The 19632-nt window shown below is 38.4% G+C and overlaps 1 protein-coding gene across 2 annotated transcripts in view; it reads left to right on the forward strand.

Annotated features, from left to right (window-relative positions):
- The window catches only part of LOC311294974 (uncharacterized protein), a 124560-nt gene that overhangs the window by 88627 nt on the left and 16301 nt on the right, over positions 1 to 19632 (forward strand). For both annotated transcript variants that reach the window (XM_084416105.1, XM_084416106.1), the window contains 2 exons: positions 5658 to 5831; positions 14191 to 14364. In XM_084416105.1, the coding sequence (XP_084272231.1) occupies positions 5658 to 5831; positions 14191 to 14364 (348 nt within the window). The remainder of the gene's footprint in view (positions 1 to 5657; positions 5832 to 14190; positions 14365 to 19632) is intronic.

Consider the following 19632-nt stretch of genomic DNA (forward strand, 5'->3'; position numbering starts at 1 on the left):
AATATCTATTCTCTTCCCCTTGTTTCCTGAACTTTTCAATGACTCCATGTTACTTCAAGCGCATCATTCTGCACACGGGATGCGAATAAGCCGCTCTGGCGCTCTATATTGAAGCCTTTCATATTAGGCCTATAATACTTTTGCCCAATGAAACATTAAGATTATTAATGGTTTTTCTTGTTCTGTCCTATTTATCAAATGTTGTTGCCTCATGAAAAAGTTGCGCTATGCATTTAAAATAAATGTCTTTTCATTTTATAATATTTGCAAATACATTTATTTGTTTTTCATCAATGTATTTTATCAAATCTAATCTTTATTTAATCAAATTTATAATAGCATTGTAATGAAACGAGAGAGCGCGTCCACGGTGATGGAAGAGATGTCCGCTATGTTATAATGCGTTGCTATTGACAACAGTCATATAGGCTAATTGTAATGTGCATGTTTAAAATAAAGTGCCTAGAGCTGCTAATTTTATTTGTTGTTTGTTGATTTCCAAATATAGATTACTGTAATGCTTTATTAGCCGGTTGTCCTGCATCCTCAATTAACAAGCTACAGTTAGTCCAGAATGCCGCCGCTAGAGTTCTTACTAGATCAAGAAAATATGATCATATAACACCGATTTTATCATCACTGCATTGGTTACCTATAAAGTTCCGTATTAAAGGGATAGTTCACCCAAAAATGAAAATTCTGTCAGTAATTACTCACCCTCATGTTGTTCCAACCCCATAAGACCTTCGTTCATCTTCGGAACACAAATTAAGATATTATGGCCCAGAAAAGTTATTAAAGAGATCATTAATATAGTCCAAGTGACTACAGTGGTTCAATCTTAAGTATATCAAGCGACGAGAATACTTTTTGTGTGCAAAAACAAACAAAAATAACGACTTTATTCCACTATTCATTTCCTTCTCTCTGGACCTCTAGTTGGTTCGCGTAGTGTTTTTGCGCAGCGCGTCTGTGTTACACGTCACCACGTAGGCTCACTATTGGCCGACGCTGGTCATGTGTGTGATGCGTGATGACGTATAACACAGACGCGCAGCGCAAAAACACTACGAGGCCCAGAGAGAAGGAAATGAAAAGTGGAATAAAGTCGTTATTTTTGTTTGTTTTTGCGCACAAAAAGTATTCTCGTCGCTTGATATACTTAAGATTGAACCACTGTAGTCACTTGGACTATATTAACGATCTCTTTAATAACTTTTCTAAACCAGCAAGTTTGGGCCACCTAGCAGCCTATGGAGGAGTGATCAGCTCTCAGATTTCATCAAAAATATCTTAATTTGTGTTCCGAAGATGAACGAAGGTCTTACGCGGTTGGAACAACATGAGGGTGAGTAATTACTGACAGAATTTTCATTTTTGGGTGAACTATCCCTTTAATTACAAGGTATTGCTACTGACTTATAAAGCCCTAAACGGCTTAGCTCCAGTCTATTTAACGGATCTTCTATCGCCCTATAATCCATCGCGCTCTTTAAGATCACTTAATTCAAGGCTTTTGGTCATACCTAGGATATCCAGAACCACCAAAGGAGGGAGAGCATTTTCACATTTAGCTCCAAAACTCTGGAATAGCCTTCCTGATACTGTTCGTTGCTCAGACTCGCTCTCCCAGTTTAAAACTAGATTGAAGTCGCATCTCTTCAGCCAGGCATTCATATAATATTTTTAATCTTACAGTTCAAATTACAATCCGGCCTCTAGTTAATAAATGCCAGAGGAGAACTGGCCCCCGACTGAGCCTGGGTTCTCCCAAGGTTTTTTTTCTCCATTGGGTCATCTGATGGAGTTTTAGGACACCATTAGGTCACTTGATGGAGTTTTTCGGTTCCTTGCCACTGTTGCCTTTGGCTTGCTCAGTTGGGGAAATTCTGGGGATATTTAATTTGATTTTATCAATCAATAAATTCCACTAGAAACAAACCTTGTTGTATTATTTTAATTTAATACTGTGCTTTGATACAATCTGTATTGTGAAAAGCACTATACAAATATACTTGACTTGACTTGACTTATGTTTAAATGTTTTCCCGGTACATTTTTGCCATGTCTGCTTTTATGGAGTTAAAATCATGCCAAAACCTCACACACACACAAAACGTGTTTTACTCACACCCAACGATTCACAAACAAACTCAGTGTGGTTTGCAAATACAAAACATCACTCACAAACTAATGCATTTTGTTCTGCAAATAAAAAACGTACAAATACAGTATGTTTTACATACAAAGAAACGTATTTCTTCAATAACAAAAATATCCTCCAAGTACAAACTCAAATCTTTCAAGTACAAAAAAAAATCCTTCAAGTAAAAAAAAAAAACCTTCAAGTACAAAACAAAATCCTTCAAGTACAAAACAAACTCCTTCAAGTACAAAACAAACTCCTTCAAGTACAAAACAAAATTCTACAAGTACGAAAAACTGTCACGTGACTTTTGGCACTAATTTTCCGCCTTGCTGATCCACACACAAATGCCTTCAGATCGACACACATGCTAGTAAACGGTCATGTAATTCGCACTCCACAACAGCAGGTGGCGCTGTTACCGACTTGCTTAGCGCCGCCACGGAAATGGAAAGAAGAGAGAAGAAGAAACGCTAGCGTGGGGGACATTTTGAACATGACAGCTGTGTCCCAACGTGAAGGCTGCATCCTTCGAAGGACTGAAGACTTCAAGGATTCAGCCTATATGCGTCCTTCGAAGGACGCACCATGTAGCCTTCGTAGGATTTCCTAATTGTGCAACCAGGTGTTTCTGATCACTGCTCCTGGTGCCAAGCAACGGTGCAAGAGGACAGCTGCCATCCTGATAATTCATTTGACAAGAACAATCCTCCGTAGGCTAGACCGGTGTAGTGCCGAATTTCGACCCCCGCAAAATTATTACCCCCTAGTATTGGTAGATTTAGGATTAGTTGTGGGGGAGGGGTTAGGATTAGGCAATCAGGTACTGACTTCAACGAGGGGGGTAATAATTTGACAGGGGGTCGAAATTCGGCACAACACCGGTCCGAACGCTTCAGATGCGCCCTTTGTATAGGACGCTGTAGTTAGCAACAATTTGTTAATATTGTGACAATAGACCTACATTTTGTTTCTTTAATTTTCGGAACTGCATATTTCGTTCACATTCAAATGTTAAGTAACCTACTGAAGTACTTTTTTTCCCACACATATGATTTTACATTAAACTACACAATTATATAATGTAACGACCTTGAAAATATACAGAAGTAGAATGCAGTAGTAGAATAATATAAATACAAAACTATAATAAAAACCCTGACAAGGAGTTTTTTCCCCTGCAGAATACATACCTCTAGTTTTACTCTTGATACTTTAAGTACATTAGAGTATGTAAGATAATTTTGCTTGACTAAGGTTTTAGTAGTTTTCCCCCAATGCAGTATTAGTAGTTATTAAAAGTAGTTTTTTCAGAAATATACTCTTTGAAAAAAGAAAAGGAAAAAAAACCTCAGTGACATGGGAGCCGTCGATTGAGTCAGCCCTGCAAACCTGTTGGTAGACAAATTAGTGGATACTGGAAATATGCACTCAAACGTGTTTGAAATGGGTTTGGCTAAAAGAAAATGTTGGTTTCGTCTATACTACTAGGTACTTATACTATATTGACTGGGTTAAATAGAATTGCATTACTAAAGTGACTAAAATACAATTTTCATTGACTAAAACTAGACTAAAATGTCATCAGTATTCGTCGACTAAAACTACAACCCCAAATCAGAAAAAGTTGGGACACTGTACAAATTGTGAGTTAAAAAGGAATGGAATAATTTACAAATCTAATAAACTTATATTTTATTCACAATAGAATATAGATAACATATCAAATGTTGAAGTGAGACATTTTGAAATGTCATGCCAAATATTGGCTCATTTTGGATTTCTTGAGAGCTAGACATTCCAAAAAAGTTGGGACAGGTAGTAATAAGAGGCTGGAAAGGTTAAATGTACATATAAGGAACAGCTGGAGGACCAATTTGGAACTTATTAGGTCAATTGGCAACATGATTGGGTATAAAAAGAGCCTCTCAGAGTGTCAGTGTCTCTCAGAAGTCAAGCTGGGCAGAGGATCACCAATTCCCCCAATGCTGCGGCAAAAAATAGTGGAGCAATATCAGAAAGGAGTTTCTCAGAGAAAAATTGCAAAGAGTTTGAAGTTATCATCATCTACAGTGCATAATATCATCCAAAGATTTAGAGAATCTGGAACAATCTCTGTGCGTAAGGGTCAAGGCCGGAAAACCATACTGGATGCCCGTGATCTTCGGGCCCTTAGACGGCACTGCATCACATACAGGAATGCTACTGTAATGGAAATAACAACATGGGCTCAGGAATGCTTCCAGAAAACATTGTCGGTGAGCACAATCCACCGTGCCATTCGCCGTTGCCGGCTAAAACTCTATGGGTAAAAAAAGAAGCCATATCTAAACAGGATCCAGAAGCGCAAGCATTTTCTCTGGGCCAAGGCTCATTTAAAATGAACTGCGGCAAAGTGGAAAACTGTTCTGTGGTCAGACGAATCAAAATTTGAAGTTCTTTTTGGAAAACTGGGACACCATGTCATCCGGACTTAAGAGGACAAGGACAACCCAAGTTGTTATCAGCACTCAGTTCAGAGCGCTGCATTTTCCAACATGACAATGCCAGACCACATACTGCATCAATTACAATATCATGGCTGCGTAGAAGAAGGATCCGGGTACTGAAATGGCCAGCCTGCAGTCCAGATCTTTCACCCATAGAAACATTTGGTGCATCATAAAGAGGAAGATGCGGCAAAGAAAACCTAAGACAGTTGAGCAACTAGAAGCCTGTATTGGACAAGAATGGGACAACATTCCTATTCCTAAACTCAGATAATCAGAGATGATCAGTTCAGGTGCAGAGATCATCAGTTCAGGTGCAGAGATGCACAGATACAGAGATGATCAGTTCAGGTGCGCTCAATGAAAAACTAAACGTGTGCAAGCGGTTACCAAAAAAAATTTTCTCTGTGAGTTTCCAAAAAAGGAAAAAACATTAACATGCAACAAGTCTATGCGTTTAAGTCGCTGTCTGTTTGGTTTCCATGGTGACGCGTCATTGCTTGTTACGTGACACACCGCAGCCACAACAGCGCTGAATGAACGATGATCTGCTTTTATGTCATTTTTCCTTTTTTACATTTGTTAGCTATGGCATGAAATATCTGATATTATATTTTCAAATATATGCAACGCTATATATATAACATAACAGAGATTCAGGCAAATTCAAGGTCCCTTCCTGATCCTGTTCCTTTCTCTCCCATCTTTGTGTCACAGTACTATCAATAAATAAGGCAAGAAGTCCAACAAAACTGAAAAAAAATATTTCAAATGACACTATTCAGCTAACAAGACCTTTTTTTTTCACTATAAATGATTGTATAAACAAAGAAATAAAACATTATACACTTAATCTCAATGAAATATGAAGTCATGTCTATTTAAATTGGTGAATCTTCCTTACAAAAGACCAGAATGTCAATCAGCATGATCTGTTATGTTGATGTTGGTTGACCAAGGAAGTTGTTTGATCTGTTGGGAACACCAGCATGCCTTTTAATCAGAGTCCTCTCTTTTTTCAGATTAACACACTGTAATCTCAGTGATCAGCACTGTAAAGTTGTGGCTTCAGTTCTACAATCATCAAACTCCTCCCTGAGAGAGCTGGACCTGAGTAACAATGACCTGCAGGATTCAGGAGTGACGCTGCTCTCTATTGGACTTAAGAGTCCAAACTGTCAACTCAACAAATTGAGGTATTTAAGGGGATTTCAACTGGTCTGTGCAAAATAACAGTAAGCTGTCATATATGTATATATATTTCTTAATGTTATGTTCTAATATTCTATGCAACTGACTTAAAAGAATATTTAATCATTAAAAAAAAACGAATTAATCATTTACTCACCCTGCTGTTGTTCTAATGCAGTATGCCCTTCTTTTTTTTGGACTATAGAAGGAGAATTTCAACAACAAAAAAATTCGCTCACACCCTTTCACATAATGGGAGTGAATAGCGAACAGCATCAAGCTAAAAAAAGAGTCAAAAGTATCACAGAATGGTCCCATGCGACACGTGTCATATATTCCATGTGTTCTGGTGGGTATATGACAGTATTTGGTGAAAAACAAACCCAAATTTAATTTTTTTACTTAACAAAAGTGTGACTGAATTCATGAGACTCGATTAGTGCTGCTGTTCACTCTGATTGGCCCAAAAAAGCAGACAAGTGAGAAATCAAGATTATTTAAAAAAAACTTTACAAACTCACGAACCTCGAGAAATGCGGTATTAGTCAGTTGGAGACAACTGGCTCCAACTGACTAATAATAACTCCATAATATGGGAGTTATTTGTCTTAAGATTTTGAAATGGCCCACATACCTGGAGTTGAGCTTCTTGGAGGCAGGCGTACACAAAGATCCAGAGTAGAAAGCCAGACCCATTGTCCTGGTGCATAATTGGGGTTGGAACGACGGTGAAGATAAGCTTGTTTCTTCTATTTGCTGCACGTTGAAGCTGGACGTGTGTTTGGTTCCACACTGTCTTGCTCCGTCGGAGCCAGTCATTAATGGCCAGAACCTCTGAGGGTTCCCTTGACCAGGGAAAAAGAGGTGGTTGAAATCCCAGGACACATTGGAAAGGGGTAATGCCAGTGGAGGGTTTCTGAAGGGAATTTTGAGCATATTCAGCCCAGCGTAAGAAGCTGCTCCAGTCCAACCGATTCTGCTGACAGTATATTCTAAGAAACCTTGTGAGTTCTGGGTTCAGGCTTTCGCTTTAACCGTTCGATTGTGAGTGATATCCTGAGGTGAGGCTTATATTTAAATTGAATTGGTGGAAGGCTGTCCAGACCTAGGGCTGGGTATCGTTCAAAAAAGTTCGATACTGATACCAATACCTATACCTTGATTTTAATACCGGTTCCTGAACAATACTTTTTTCGATACCAATTTTATGAAATCCATTTTAACAAGATTACATAACACATTACCTCAGAAAAACTTTGGTTTTATTTTTTCAGTTTGACTCAAAAAACAAGAAAACAAAGAACAAAAAGTTTTTTATAAAGAGCTCATGCTCACCAAAGCTGAATTTGTTTGATCAAAAATACAGTAAAACTTGTAATATTGTGAAATAGTATTACAATTTAAAATCGTATTTGAATATATTTCAAAATGTAATTTATTCCTGTGATGTCAAAGCTGAATTTTCTAAATCAATACTTCAGTGTCACATGATCCTACAGAAATATGAAAACAGCTGCTTAATATTTTGGAAACTATGAAACATTTTTTCATGATTCTTTGATGAATACAAATTTCAAAAGAACATCATTTATTTGAAACGAAATCTTTTGTAACATTACACATGTTTTAAGGTCACTTTTGATCACTTTAATGCATCCTTACTGAAAATAAATTCTGACTAACCACAAATTTTTGAACGGCAGTGTACATTCAGTAGGTGATTCTACTGATTCGTCTCGTGTGTATAGACTTTGCGTGTATGTGCGTGAGCGACTTTAGGTGTGTCGTTGTGCATTTCATATGTATTTGTTTGAGCACTGACGTTGACAAGTTAACCCCTTAGGTATCGAAATCTGGTACCGAACAACATGTCATTTTTCAAAACTCGATAGTATCGAGACAATTCGGTTGGTACCTAAAAAGTATCGAACCCGATACCCAGCCCTATCCAGACCCAAGATGTGAACTGGGAACCTTGGTCTGAGACAATATCTTGATGTAGTACATTATAGCGAAACATGTAGTGGATGAAATGTTCTACTGTTTCGAAAGCTGTTGGGAGCTTAGGTAGAGGTGTTAATCGACATGCCTTAGAAAAAAAATGAATGACTGTAGTATTGGTGTTGCCCTGGGAGGCCAGGAGATCAGTGACAAAATCAATAACAATGTGTTATCAAGGTTGTTGAGGAATGGGTTGTGGGTGTAGAAGGCCTGCAGGGGTTGTCTAGAAGATTTCGCTGTGTGCAAGTATGACTGTAGAAGAGGAGGTCAGCAGCGCCATCTGCTGGACACCAGTATTATACATCCAACAAATATACAGGACAAGCTGATGTAGTGATCATGCTCCAATCACGCGAACAGACAGCCAATCAAACCGCTTAGTTTAGTTTTCGCTCTATCATAGAGAGATGGTTCATGTGTTGTTTTTCCTAATTCCTGCCAGAGTTGTGTGTGTCAATGACTAAAAGCAAGTGTTCATCAAGTCATCTTGTTTATATTGCAGTTGTTGCTGATTACGATTAGTCGCTGAGTTGTTTATATGTAAGATAAACAGATGCGAGGAAGATCCACGGCTCCACACAAGCGAATATTCATGTAAACTGAATATTGCATTTTAAACTGAATATGTATATTCGGAATCGTCTTATGTGAACCTGTTAATGCCATTGTGACATAATGCCATGCAGTGAGAATTTACGATTAGCATTAGCCAGCATTTTATTTGGCTTTTAAATTTGCTTTGATGTCAGGTGCTCTGGCTCCCGGCAAACATGTGACTATGGTGGCTGGTGTCTCTATTTTCACGTTCCGTGTAATAGAATCGCCAATAACTAGGGCACAATCAACAGAATTCTCAGTGGGTGTTTCACTGAGCGGGGCAAATCGATTTGTTATGGTAATCGGAATGGAAGAGTGTTTTTTTGATCCGCGACTAGAGCGATCCCTCACTGTCACCCATTTGCCTTGCTGCATGGAATTTACTTCAGGCAGAACCGAGTCATGTAAAGACTTCACTATGCTAGGCGCATCCAAAGCAGTATCTAAAGCTCTAGCACTCTTACTATCCTCAATTAAAGTTTGGATGCGTGTCTCTAGTTCTGAAATCTTCTCGGTCAGCCTAACTGTCTCCTTGCAGTTATCACATATAAATTCTATATTGCCGACAGAGAAGTCGATGCTAAACATTTGACATGCAGTGCAGGTGGCAATAACAGGACAAGACATTACTCACCGTGTTTGTTGACTGATTCTTACTCACCTGAGCTTTTTATGAACTCAAAGGCGCGAGCGCGTGAGAGGAAAAAATAAATAAAAATAGCTGAGCGCATGGGTGGCGCGTTAGCAGGCTAGCGAATTACTAGCATGTTGTGCTAGTAGTAATGGAAGCTAGCGATGTAACTAGAAATTGTAGTAAATGATGGTTCAAAACAAAGAAATACGAGGCTAAGATGGAGCTTACAGTACCGAAGCAAACAAACTCACAGCAGGCAGTGAGGCAGACAGGAGCAATTGATCAGACAGGAGTGTGATCAATGTGATCTGTGATTATAAGTGTGATCAATCTGTTAAATGTACACTTAATGTATATTTACATATGCATGTGTTTGGTTCATGAAGCTAACAAGTTTAAGGATCCACATTGTTTGTTCCCAGAGGGTGTCCATCCTAGCGCTGCCACTGCCAAGGGAGATTCACAGGGGATGAGTGGGATCTCATAATGTCAAGCTAAATCCATATCAATAAAACTTCTTGCTGCACCAGAGTCAAGTAGTGACTGTAGTAATGATGGTACTAGTAGAGAACATTATCTTTATAGGTACTTCTATACATGAAGTAGAATGACCAGGACGAATGGAGGTAGTCACCATTCGGAGAATACTGTTGTGTTGGTGGAGTTGGGTAGTTAGCTCTCAGATGTCCTGCTTGACCGCAATACAGACACAAGATGTTCTCTGATTTGGCGTTCTTGCTCCTCTGTGGACAGATGTGTTCATCCTATCTGCATGGGTCAAGTGTCATCCATAGGGAATTTTGTTTGGTAAAGTGGATTAGAGAATCTGTTTGGTTTCTGAGAGTAAATTATATATGTTAATATGGATCTCTAAATTGATGAATTCATCAGTTTTGGGAAAAAAGTTCAGAAAAGTTACCCATGGCAAAACAAGACTTCGAAATTAGACTTAGCGTGTTCGGTGCTTATATAGTCCATAAAATGGAGAACAAATGTTTGTGCAAACAGTCCAGGTATGCAAGTTCTGAGATTTGTAGTCTAACAGCTAATACTCAGATGAGTGAGACCACCGGTGGCAGACAGGAGGATTTTCAGAGGAAGTGTTCATGACAAACTAGTAGTACAACGATCAGTTCAGGTGCAGAGATGCACAGATGCAGAGATCATCAGTTCAGGTGCAGAGATGCACAGATACAGAGATCATCAGTTCAGGTGCAGAGATGCACAGATGCAGAGATGAGCAGTTCAGGTGCAGAGATGCACAGATACAGAGATCATCAGTTCAGGTGCAGAGATGCACAGATACAGAGATGATCAGTTCAGGTGCAGAGATGCACAGATACAGAGATCATCAGTTCAGGTGCAGAGATGCACAGATGCAGAGATCATCAGTTCAGGTGCAGAGATGCACAGATACAGAGATGATCAGTTCAGGTGCAGAGATGCACAGATACAGAGATGATCAGTTCAGGTGTAGAGATGCACAGATACAGAGATGATCAGTTCAGGTGCAGAGATGCACAGATACAGAGATGATCAGTTCAGGTGCAGAGATGATCAGTTCAGGTGCAGAGATGATCAGTTCAGGTGCAGAGATGCACAGATACAGAGATGATCAGTTCAGGTACAGAGATGCTCAGTTCAGATACAGAGATGATCAGTTCAGGTGCAGAGATGCACAGATACAGAGATGATCAGTTCAGGTACAGAGATGCTCAGTTCAGGTGCAGAGATGATCAGTTCAGGTGCAGAGATGCACAGATACAGAGATGATCAGTTCAGGTGCGCTCCATGTTTCCGCTTAAACAGATATGTGGCTATAGCGATCTGTCACATGCATTAAAGAGTGTCAAAATGGTATTTATTGTAGGGATGTCCCGATACCACTTTTTCACTTCCGATACCGATACCGATACCGAAGCTTTGGCTATTTGCCGATACCGATATCAATCCGATATTTTTATTTTATTCTTGAACTAATACTAATAATAATAAAATATATGGAAGCACTTTGCTCAATTAGCCACATAAAAACATCTCACTCAAATGGAGAACAAATACTTCTCCAGTATATAGTCCACAACAACAGCTGATAATGAAATACTGCCAGCCTTTATTCAAAAGACCTTGAGATATGTTTGGTAACCTGAATGAATGTAAAATTAATTTGCTATATTTCAGATCAATATATTTGTTTCCTTAAAATTTTAATGAACTTTAACTTTATTCTCATCTGAATTATAAATAATTTATTTCTGTATAAAATAATACTACTTTTAAAAACACATTTGATTTTCTTTTTTATTCAATGTAGAATGTGTAACTTAAAAATAAACCGATTAGTGCTCTGTTTTAGGACAAGAAATGAAAACCAATGCAATGATGAATGTCCAAAAGATGAGATCATTTTTGCTTTTAAACAGCGTGTGTGTGTGTGTGTGTGTGTGTGTGTGTGTGTGTGTGCGTGTGCGTGTGTGACAGTTACAGTTTGACAAGAGTTTACAGTTTGACAAAAGCACAATGTTGTGTTTTACACAAATATAAGTAGGCTAAACAGTTTTTGCAGTTTTAATGATGTCCTGTATGAAAATGACGGAGTATGTTTTTATGTTTCCACTGTTCGATCGCGCCCGTGCCTCTCTCTCTCTGACACACACACACACACTCCAGCATTGCAATCTTGACATCGCAGCCTGTTCATTTTGCTGCGTTCACGCCAAACGCGAATAGAGCGGCAAATTTGCGTCTATTGCGTCTAGTTCGATGCTTGAACAGTTTGAATCCATTCGCGCGTCCAAAGCGAATAGGACGCGCCGCGCGCGTATAATGATAAAGTGAGCGTTTGAAGCGATAAAGACGCGCGTTCAGAGCTAAGGTGGGCTACAGATTAGGTGTCCCTAAAGAACCCGCATATGCGCGTATCTAACAGTAACGTTAGTTCCATATTACATTAATTAATGTGCACGCGAGATTTATTTATTTTTATACCGTGTATTCTCTGTGTAAATCCATGCACCGAACGTACGTTCAGTACGAATACGTACGTTCCACCCCTAATGGGTATCGGATCATAGGTATCGGATAATTTTTTTTCTCCCCTCCGATATCCGATCTAGCGTTTTGGGCCAGTATCGGCACGATACCGATGCCGTGGATCGGATCGGGACATCCCTAATTTATTGTTTTAATTTGAAGTTGAGACCTTGTTCTTATCAAAATAACAAAGCGCTTAGCTTATTGCGATTCTTGGATAGGAGTAATTAACAGGCTATTTATTATGTTTGTAAAATGATTACCTTCATCTGGGTGTGGATGGTGATGATCCCTCAGGTGCTGTACATATTAGATGTGTTCTCCGCTTTTCTGACACTTTTCATCTGAATGTTTTGCATATTGCATACCTGTCTTCAACTACTCCTGAATCATATTTAGATAGCCAAAATGCCCCAATAGCTTATTTAATTTGCTTCTTCAGCAAGTACAAGTCCAGGAGATTTCATTGTTCTACCATGTTTTCAATTTGAGAGTTTCACATGTGCTGAAAGTTCATGCTTTGCATGCACCCTGCCTTACCTAGACAGTCACCTAGTGAACTCAGCTACTATAGTAACAGCCTCACAGAGTATCCAGACAGAGGGCACACAACACACAAGTCTGAAAGACTAATTTTAATGTTTTCTTTTTTTAACCATAGCTTCCAAATTCTCGTGCTTGAAATCCTTGAAATTGCTTGAATTTTGATTGTGTTTTCAAGGTTTGAAAAGTGCTTAAATTTTGGATGAAATGCTTGAAATTATAACTATTTCTTTCACAACAAATACCTATCTGACTGAATAGTTTGTTTATTAAATGGAGAAATAAAATGTAGCCCTTCAGATACAGAGCGATTTGCGCTATGCTGGCCAGAGCAAAAGTAGGCAGAGTTTTCATTTTGATTTCCGCGCTTTTTTGGATGCCCAATTTTTATTGGCCGTGTGGGTAATCGTCACAGAGCATAGCGGCAAAACTTGAACTATTTTTAACTTTGACCGCGGTGTGCGCACAAGCTCGTCAATGCTGCGCTCCGCTTTGGTCAACGCAACAACAAAACGTCCTCGCGCGGCGCAAGCCATTGAAATAAATGGTTGTCATAGCACAGTGGTGATAATGTAATGTTAGTATTGCATGTCCGTTATGGCACGTTCACTTGTGGAATATGCAGTGAACATCGCAAAGTTACAGCACAGTAACTGTAACGTTAACTACCCGCAAATTAAAACCTGCAAACGGTAGCCCAGTGCATAACAACAATCGTTGATTGCTGAACAGAAATCGTGTCAGATGGAGTGTCATACAAGTAGCCTACTGTAAGGTTGAGGATAGCAATGTTATGCAATATTTGCACTGCTCTATTCCAGTAGATAAATGTATGTCTTGGCAATGAAATTTTTTATTTCAATTAATATAGGCTATTTATCAGGCAGGTGCCTGTGCACTGTCAGAGTCTCCTGGGTTAAAATGGAATTACAGGTTGTCGTTGCACTGTCTCAGATTTTGTTCAAACCTTGTCTATATCAAGAATGTGTCCCAAAACCAAGGCCTGTAAAATATTTCTGTTCAAATCCTGTCTTCATATTTTCAGCCCTTGAAATTACTTCAGTTTTACAGCCTGAAAATCACATTATCTGGGAAGCAATATTTGGACATTAATATAGTGAAAAGTATTATTCGTAGGCATTATCTACTTAGACAGTGATATATTTTGAAAAATAAAACTTGTGATTTGCTTAAATATTTGATCCTTCTGCTATTACAAAACACAATTTTGGCTGTTTATCGCATTATCTCTTTTAATGTGATAAAAACACGAAATAATAATTTTGACTTTGTATTGGTATGTAATTTACGGTGGTGTAAGGTGCTGGAAAAGTGCTTGAATTTGACCTTGGAAAAGGTGTACGAACCCTGTGTTTTATAACGTGACCATTGTAATCATGGTCAATTTTGAAATTGGGTAATCTCAACATCACTAATTGCAATCAATCAGAGGTCCTTGTAAAGATAATTGATGGGTTGAAGAGCCGTGTTGTTTATTGTAGTGTATATTCTCTAAAAATGAAGAACACTGACATGAACACTTACTGTTGTTGTAGATTATCTCAGTGTTTGGTGACAGAGGAAGGTTGTGCTGCTCTGGCTTCAGCTCTGAGTTCAAACCCTTCACACCTGAGAGAGCTGGATCTGAGCTACAATCACCCAGGAGAATCAGGAGTGAAGCTGCTCTCTGATACAATGAACCATCCAGACTGCACACTGGACAAACTCAAGTAAGTGGATCAGTAGGAATCATCCTGGCTGGTGTGTATGTGAGAGAGACTGAGAGTTTATAATAGTTTTTGAACACTGAAGGGGTCCCAGTGTGTTATAAAGTGACACCAAGCAGTCCTGACAAAGCATCCAGACGAGTTGTTAGTGAGAATGTGTTGAGAAAATAATGTATAGACTCTGATAATATAGAAGCTGTAGAAACCTCACAAAGACATAGTACTGGAACTCCCTCCTTCATTTCCCAACATACTCTTTAAGAGACCCCCATCTTACACTGATCACCCAAACAGATAACCTTCTCGAACATGTCTGTGAACCCATTTATGACACGGCGCGTGTGTGAGAGAGGTTATTTTTATAAATATTTTTAAAACTTTTTCACAGTCAATTTACAAATAAATAAAATACAAAAATTAAATCCCCCATAAAAGTACAGAGAACATGTTATTATAACAGCACTGCATTTCAAAATATGTCATATTGTTCATTACTATAATGTTAAAGATCAACAACAATCCTAGACATAAACGCATGAACAGCCACAATTGTTGTTTTGGAAAGCAATTTTCAGACTTTTCTTCTTTTTTCTTTTTTTTTTACCCATCCAAGCATTTGCCTTCAAACAGTATCACTTATCACATTTATTAAAAACTGTGACAAAGCCTTTTTAATCATGTATGTTATAACCAATTCCACATGTTTCTGTTGAGTTTGAGTGTGATGGCCAATCAGTGGTGTTCAGATTAGTCATCGCTGAAACGAAGTGCGCGCTTTCTCTGGCTGAATTCAGACTGAAACTCGAGAATTATCCCATCATAAACAACAAAGTGTCAGATTTCTGTCACTTCTGTCTAGTTCAGTTATTGGTTTTGTGACAGAGCTCTGACACTCTCGGTTTTGTCTCGTCTTTGTTTGAGCAACTATGGCAAGCCAAAGTGTTCATAAACGCCTTGTCAGGCGTCTGATTGCACACTGACACGCGCGACAGCCAAACGTGCGTTTTGTGGTCACGGAAAACGCGCATCAGGACGTGTGATCTGCTATTTAAAATGCACGTTCTCGACGTTCTTTTTGTTACGATAAACGCACGACAAAAACGTGCGTTTTCGGTGACCCCAAAGCGCACGTTTTTGTTGCGCGTTTATCGTAACAAAAATGGGCGCCGAAAACATGTGTTTTGAGTAGGACAAAACGCACGTTATGAACGTGTAAACAGGTAAACCAAACAGGCAGTGCAAACGTGTGTGAAGTGTCCAAACAGGCGAAAAGAACGTGCTCGTTCCCTATAGTGTTCTCGAAATCGCACGTCGAAGGCGTCATTGCTTTTGTCCCTGTATGTGGTTTAGGACTCTTGTATTATCATTAAACCCAAGCAAAACAGCATGGAATTATCGATGGCAAAATTTGACTGACTATAATCCAATAGTTATCATTTAGGTAAAAAATAAAATAAAAAGAAGAAAGAGAAAAGTTTTTTTTTTTTTTTAAGCACCTCGGACAGTCCCTTAATCCATTCGTTCGAGACACATCTCGCAAATTTGCCAGTTAGAATGTCAGTAACAATTTGCAATAAGGTTTCATACATTATTTAACTACATTAGTTCACATGAACTAATAATGAACTGCACTTCTACAGCATTTATTGATCTTTGTTAATTTTAATTTCAACTTTTACTAATAATTATTAAAATCAAAAGTTGCATTTGTTTACATTCCTTAATGCACTGTGAACTATCAGGGTACTAAAAGGGTACTATTTTTTTTATATAAAAAATAACTATTGCATTAGAATAACTCACCAATTATAATCCTCTCCTCTGTCAAATTTTCCATTGATAATTCCATGCTGTTTTGCTTGGGTTTAATGATAATACAAGAGTCCTAAACCATATACAGGGACAAAAGCATGACAGACTCGAGCAATGACGCCTTCGACAGGGTCTGTCCCAAGGAACTCCATCTTAGCTGTAAATACAAGAACCATGAGAATCCAGGCAGATTATAACAAGACTGCAGATCCCGGAATGTCCTTAACCCTGTCTGATCATAAATATTATCTAATGTATTAATACCTCTATCTGACCACAGCGAACAAGTATATGGTTTCATGTTTCGTAATAGGTAGTAATTGTTCCAAATAGGAGACTGCATGCAAAATTTTGATGAATGATTAACATATTTTTTCCACCAGACACCATGTAGATATTGAATTAGCTATAATTGGGCCAAATTCTTTAGAAGCTTTTTTAAGTTTGATTCCTGAAAATAGCACATCCTGCAATCTATGAGGAGCAACCAATGGTTCTTCAATTAATTTCCACTGAGGAACCAGGGAAGGTTGTACACCTAACCAAGAATTTAAAGACTTTAACTGAAAAGACCAATAGTACAACTTAAAGTTAGGCAATGATAGGCCACCCAAAGACTTAGGACATTTTAGGGTATCGAATTTGATGCAGGGTTTTTTGTTATTCCAAATGAATTTAGAAGTCATCCTCTGGAGGTCTGTGAAATAATCTTTAGGGGGAGAAAATGGCAATATGGAGAACAAAAAATGTAAACGCCCCAGAACATTCATCTTTACTAACGCAATCCTCCCTTAATGCACGTGTATAAACGCACAGCAAAATACTGCTCTTATTTGCCATCTTATCTTATATTTATTCCTCTCTTTGTTCATAAAACAAAACCGTCGCGCCAGCCACAAAATCTCTCACTTTTACTGCCTGATACTTCACTGAAGGGAAAAGCATTCGAAGATTCCTCACTACATCAGTTTTTTTTGTTTTATAGCCTAGGCCTATCTATTTGAATTTATTTATTTTTTATTTTTTGTGCAAATTGTTGTTATGGTAGATCATTATTATTAGGCTACTTGTGATCGATATTCTGATAAAGGTCTATGTAGAAATTACGGTTGTGTCAACCAAGTAATTAATGTCCTATAGCTCTCATCTTTCGCATTAGATGTTTGTGTGAAAAACGGCCAAATAACAACTAAGTGCAAAATATTGCTGTGTCCTCTCTTTTATTTTAATATTTTAGATTAATCATTAAAATGCTGTCAATTTCACATAGGCCTGTCACGATAGTCAATAAATTAATTAATCGCACGATAAAAAAAAATTAGCTTGATCATTTTTCCGGCCGCAATAATTCCATTTGCATGCTTGTTTGTTTTCCTCGTCTCTCTCTCTCTCTCTCTCTCTACCATGCTCTCTACCAAATAGACTGGATGACCACTCTCGGTTCCTTAGCGTATAGGAGGAGTGAACCCTCTTGTCAGTTGCATGGTCTTTGTGTGGGGTGGCGACGCCGCGGCGCTTGTCAGTCACATGGTCTTTGTATGGGAAAGCGCCGGCGGGCCGGGAGAGACAGAAAAGGCGCTAGTTGTGAGCTGGAGGGGAAAAAAAAGAAAAAGATGGAATTGGTTTCAAAGCCAAACGCGACAGCGAGCCCGATCTCATGAAAATGCGTATCTATACCACGAATGTTATTTCTCGTGCCATTTATACGCCAAAAATAGTTTTTGCGTGCATATGATACGCACTTTATGGCGTGTAATATGCACGCACTCCTCACCCCTAATCCTAACCAAGTATTTTCAGTGCGTAGCATATACACGCAATAAAGCGCGTCTCCGTCTTCCCGACAGTAAATTACACAATCACTCGGGCGTTTGTTTCTAGTCGACAAAGTAACAGGAGGACAGTGCAAAATGCAGTGGTGTCCTGTTGAGGCTTTTTTTTATTTGTTTACAAAGGTCCTAACTGGCAGTTTTGCCTGTTATGGAATGTATCACTATTTATGTCTGAGCCTAATGTTTAATATTTTTTGAAGTGCAATTTTGTTTACATCCATTTTATTTATTGTTTTTGGTATTTATTCAAGTGCATTTTTTGTTAACAGACACTGAGAGTCCATTGCTTTTATTGTTTTTGGTTGTTTTGTTCATTTTTTGTGGATATTTAAAATGTTTTTCCGTTTTCAATGTTTAATATTCTTAAAGGAGAACTCCGGTCAATTTTAACATTGAGCTCATTTTTTTGTACATTTGGAGTGCTGTCAGTACAGAGAACAACGACAAAAATCGGTGTTGCCTACACCGTGTTATCCTCTTTTTAAAATTTGCACCCTCTTGACTTGGGGCAAGTTTTAAACCTGCTTTTAGCCTCTTAACATCCTTCATGTGTCATTACAAGTGCAGCAGCCATGTGAGTGATTCCTTCAGAGTGAACGCGGGTGAATCTGACTGCAGTGGATGTGAAATATATTAATAAAAGTTATGTTAATTCAGCCAGCGCACATACCTGTGTTTACATCCTGTTTTCGGTCGAAGTCAAAAGTAGTCGATTGTCGAGTTCACGCGCGTGATCATAGGTAACTAAACCTATGCGCGTGAACTCGACAATCGACTACTTTGGAGGGTGTCAAGAGGGTGCACATTTTAAAAAGAGGATAACGGTGTAGGCAACACCGATTTTTGTCGTTGTTCTTTGTACTGACAGCACTCCAAATTTACAAAAAAATGAGCTCAATGTTAAAATTGACCGGAGTTCTCCTTTAAGAAATAAAAGTTTTATAGATCTTTGAAAAGGTGTACCTGCATTATTATGCCATTATCATTATATTAGATGAAAATGGTCTCGAACGACAATATTATCGTTTATCGCAATAATTTCTTGAAAAATTTATCGTCCAGCAAAATTTGTTATCGTGACAGGCCTACGTTTGTACAGTATAAAATCATTATGTCTGTAAAAAGTCCCCATAAAACATAAAAACACAACATTGCTTGGTCTTGTTGAAATGAGAGGAATGTTTGATGAAGTTGAAACCCTTGTCATCCCAGTCTCATCAGCTGAAGCTGAAAGAAGTTCCAGTGCTCTTAGGACACTGACAACATGGCTCAGAACAATGGCACAAGTGACACTTAACAGTATTGCTGTGTGTTCTGTCCAACAGGACAAACTGGACATTATTGATGTGAAACAAATATGCCAATAGTTCATTTCTGTAAGTTCACTTTTAAATGAAAATTATGCCATCATTTACTCTCCTTCAAGTTGTTTCAAACCTGTATGCATTTCTTTCTTCTGCTGAACACAAAAGAAGATATTTTGAAGAATGTCGCCTGTCGGTAACCAGTATTGAGGTTTTTTTTTCTGCTATGGAAGTCAATGGGGTCCATCAACTGTCTGGTTACCGGCATTCTTCAAAATATCTTCTTTTGTGTTCAGAAGAAGAAAGAAATTCATACAGGTTTA

The sequence above is a fragment of the Rutilus rutilus genome (assembly GCF_951802725.1).
Source record: "Rutilus rutilus genome assembly, chromosome: 1".
Taxonomy (NCBI): Eukaryota; Metazoa; Chordata; class Actinopteri; order Cypriniformes; family Leuciscidae; genus Rutilus; species Rutilus rutilus.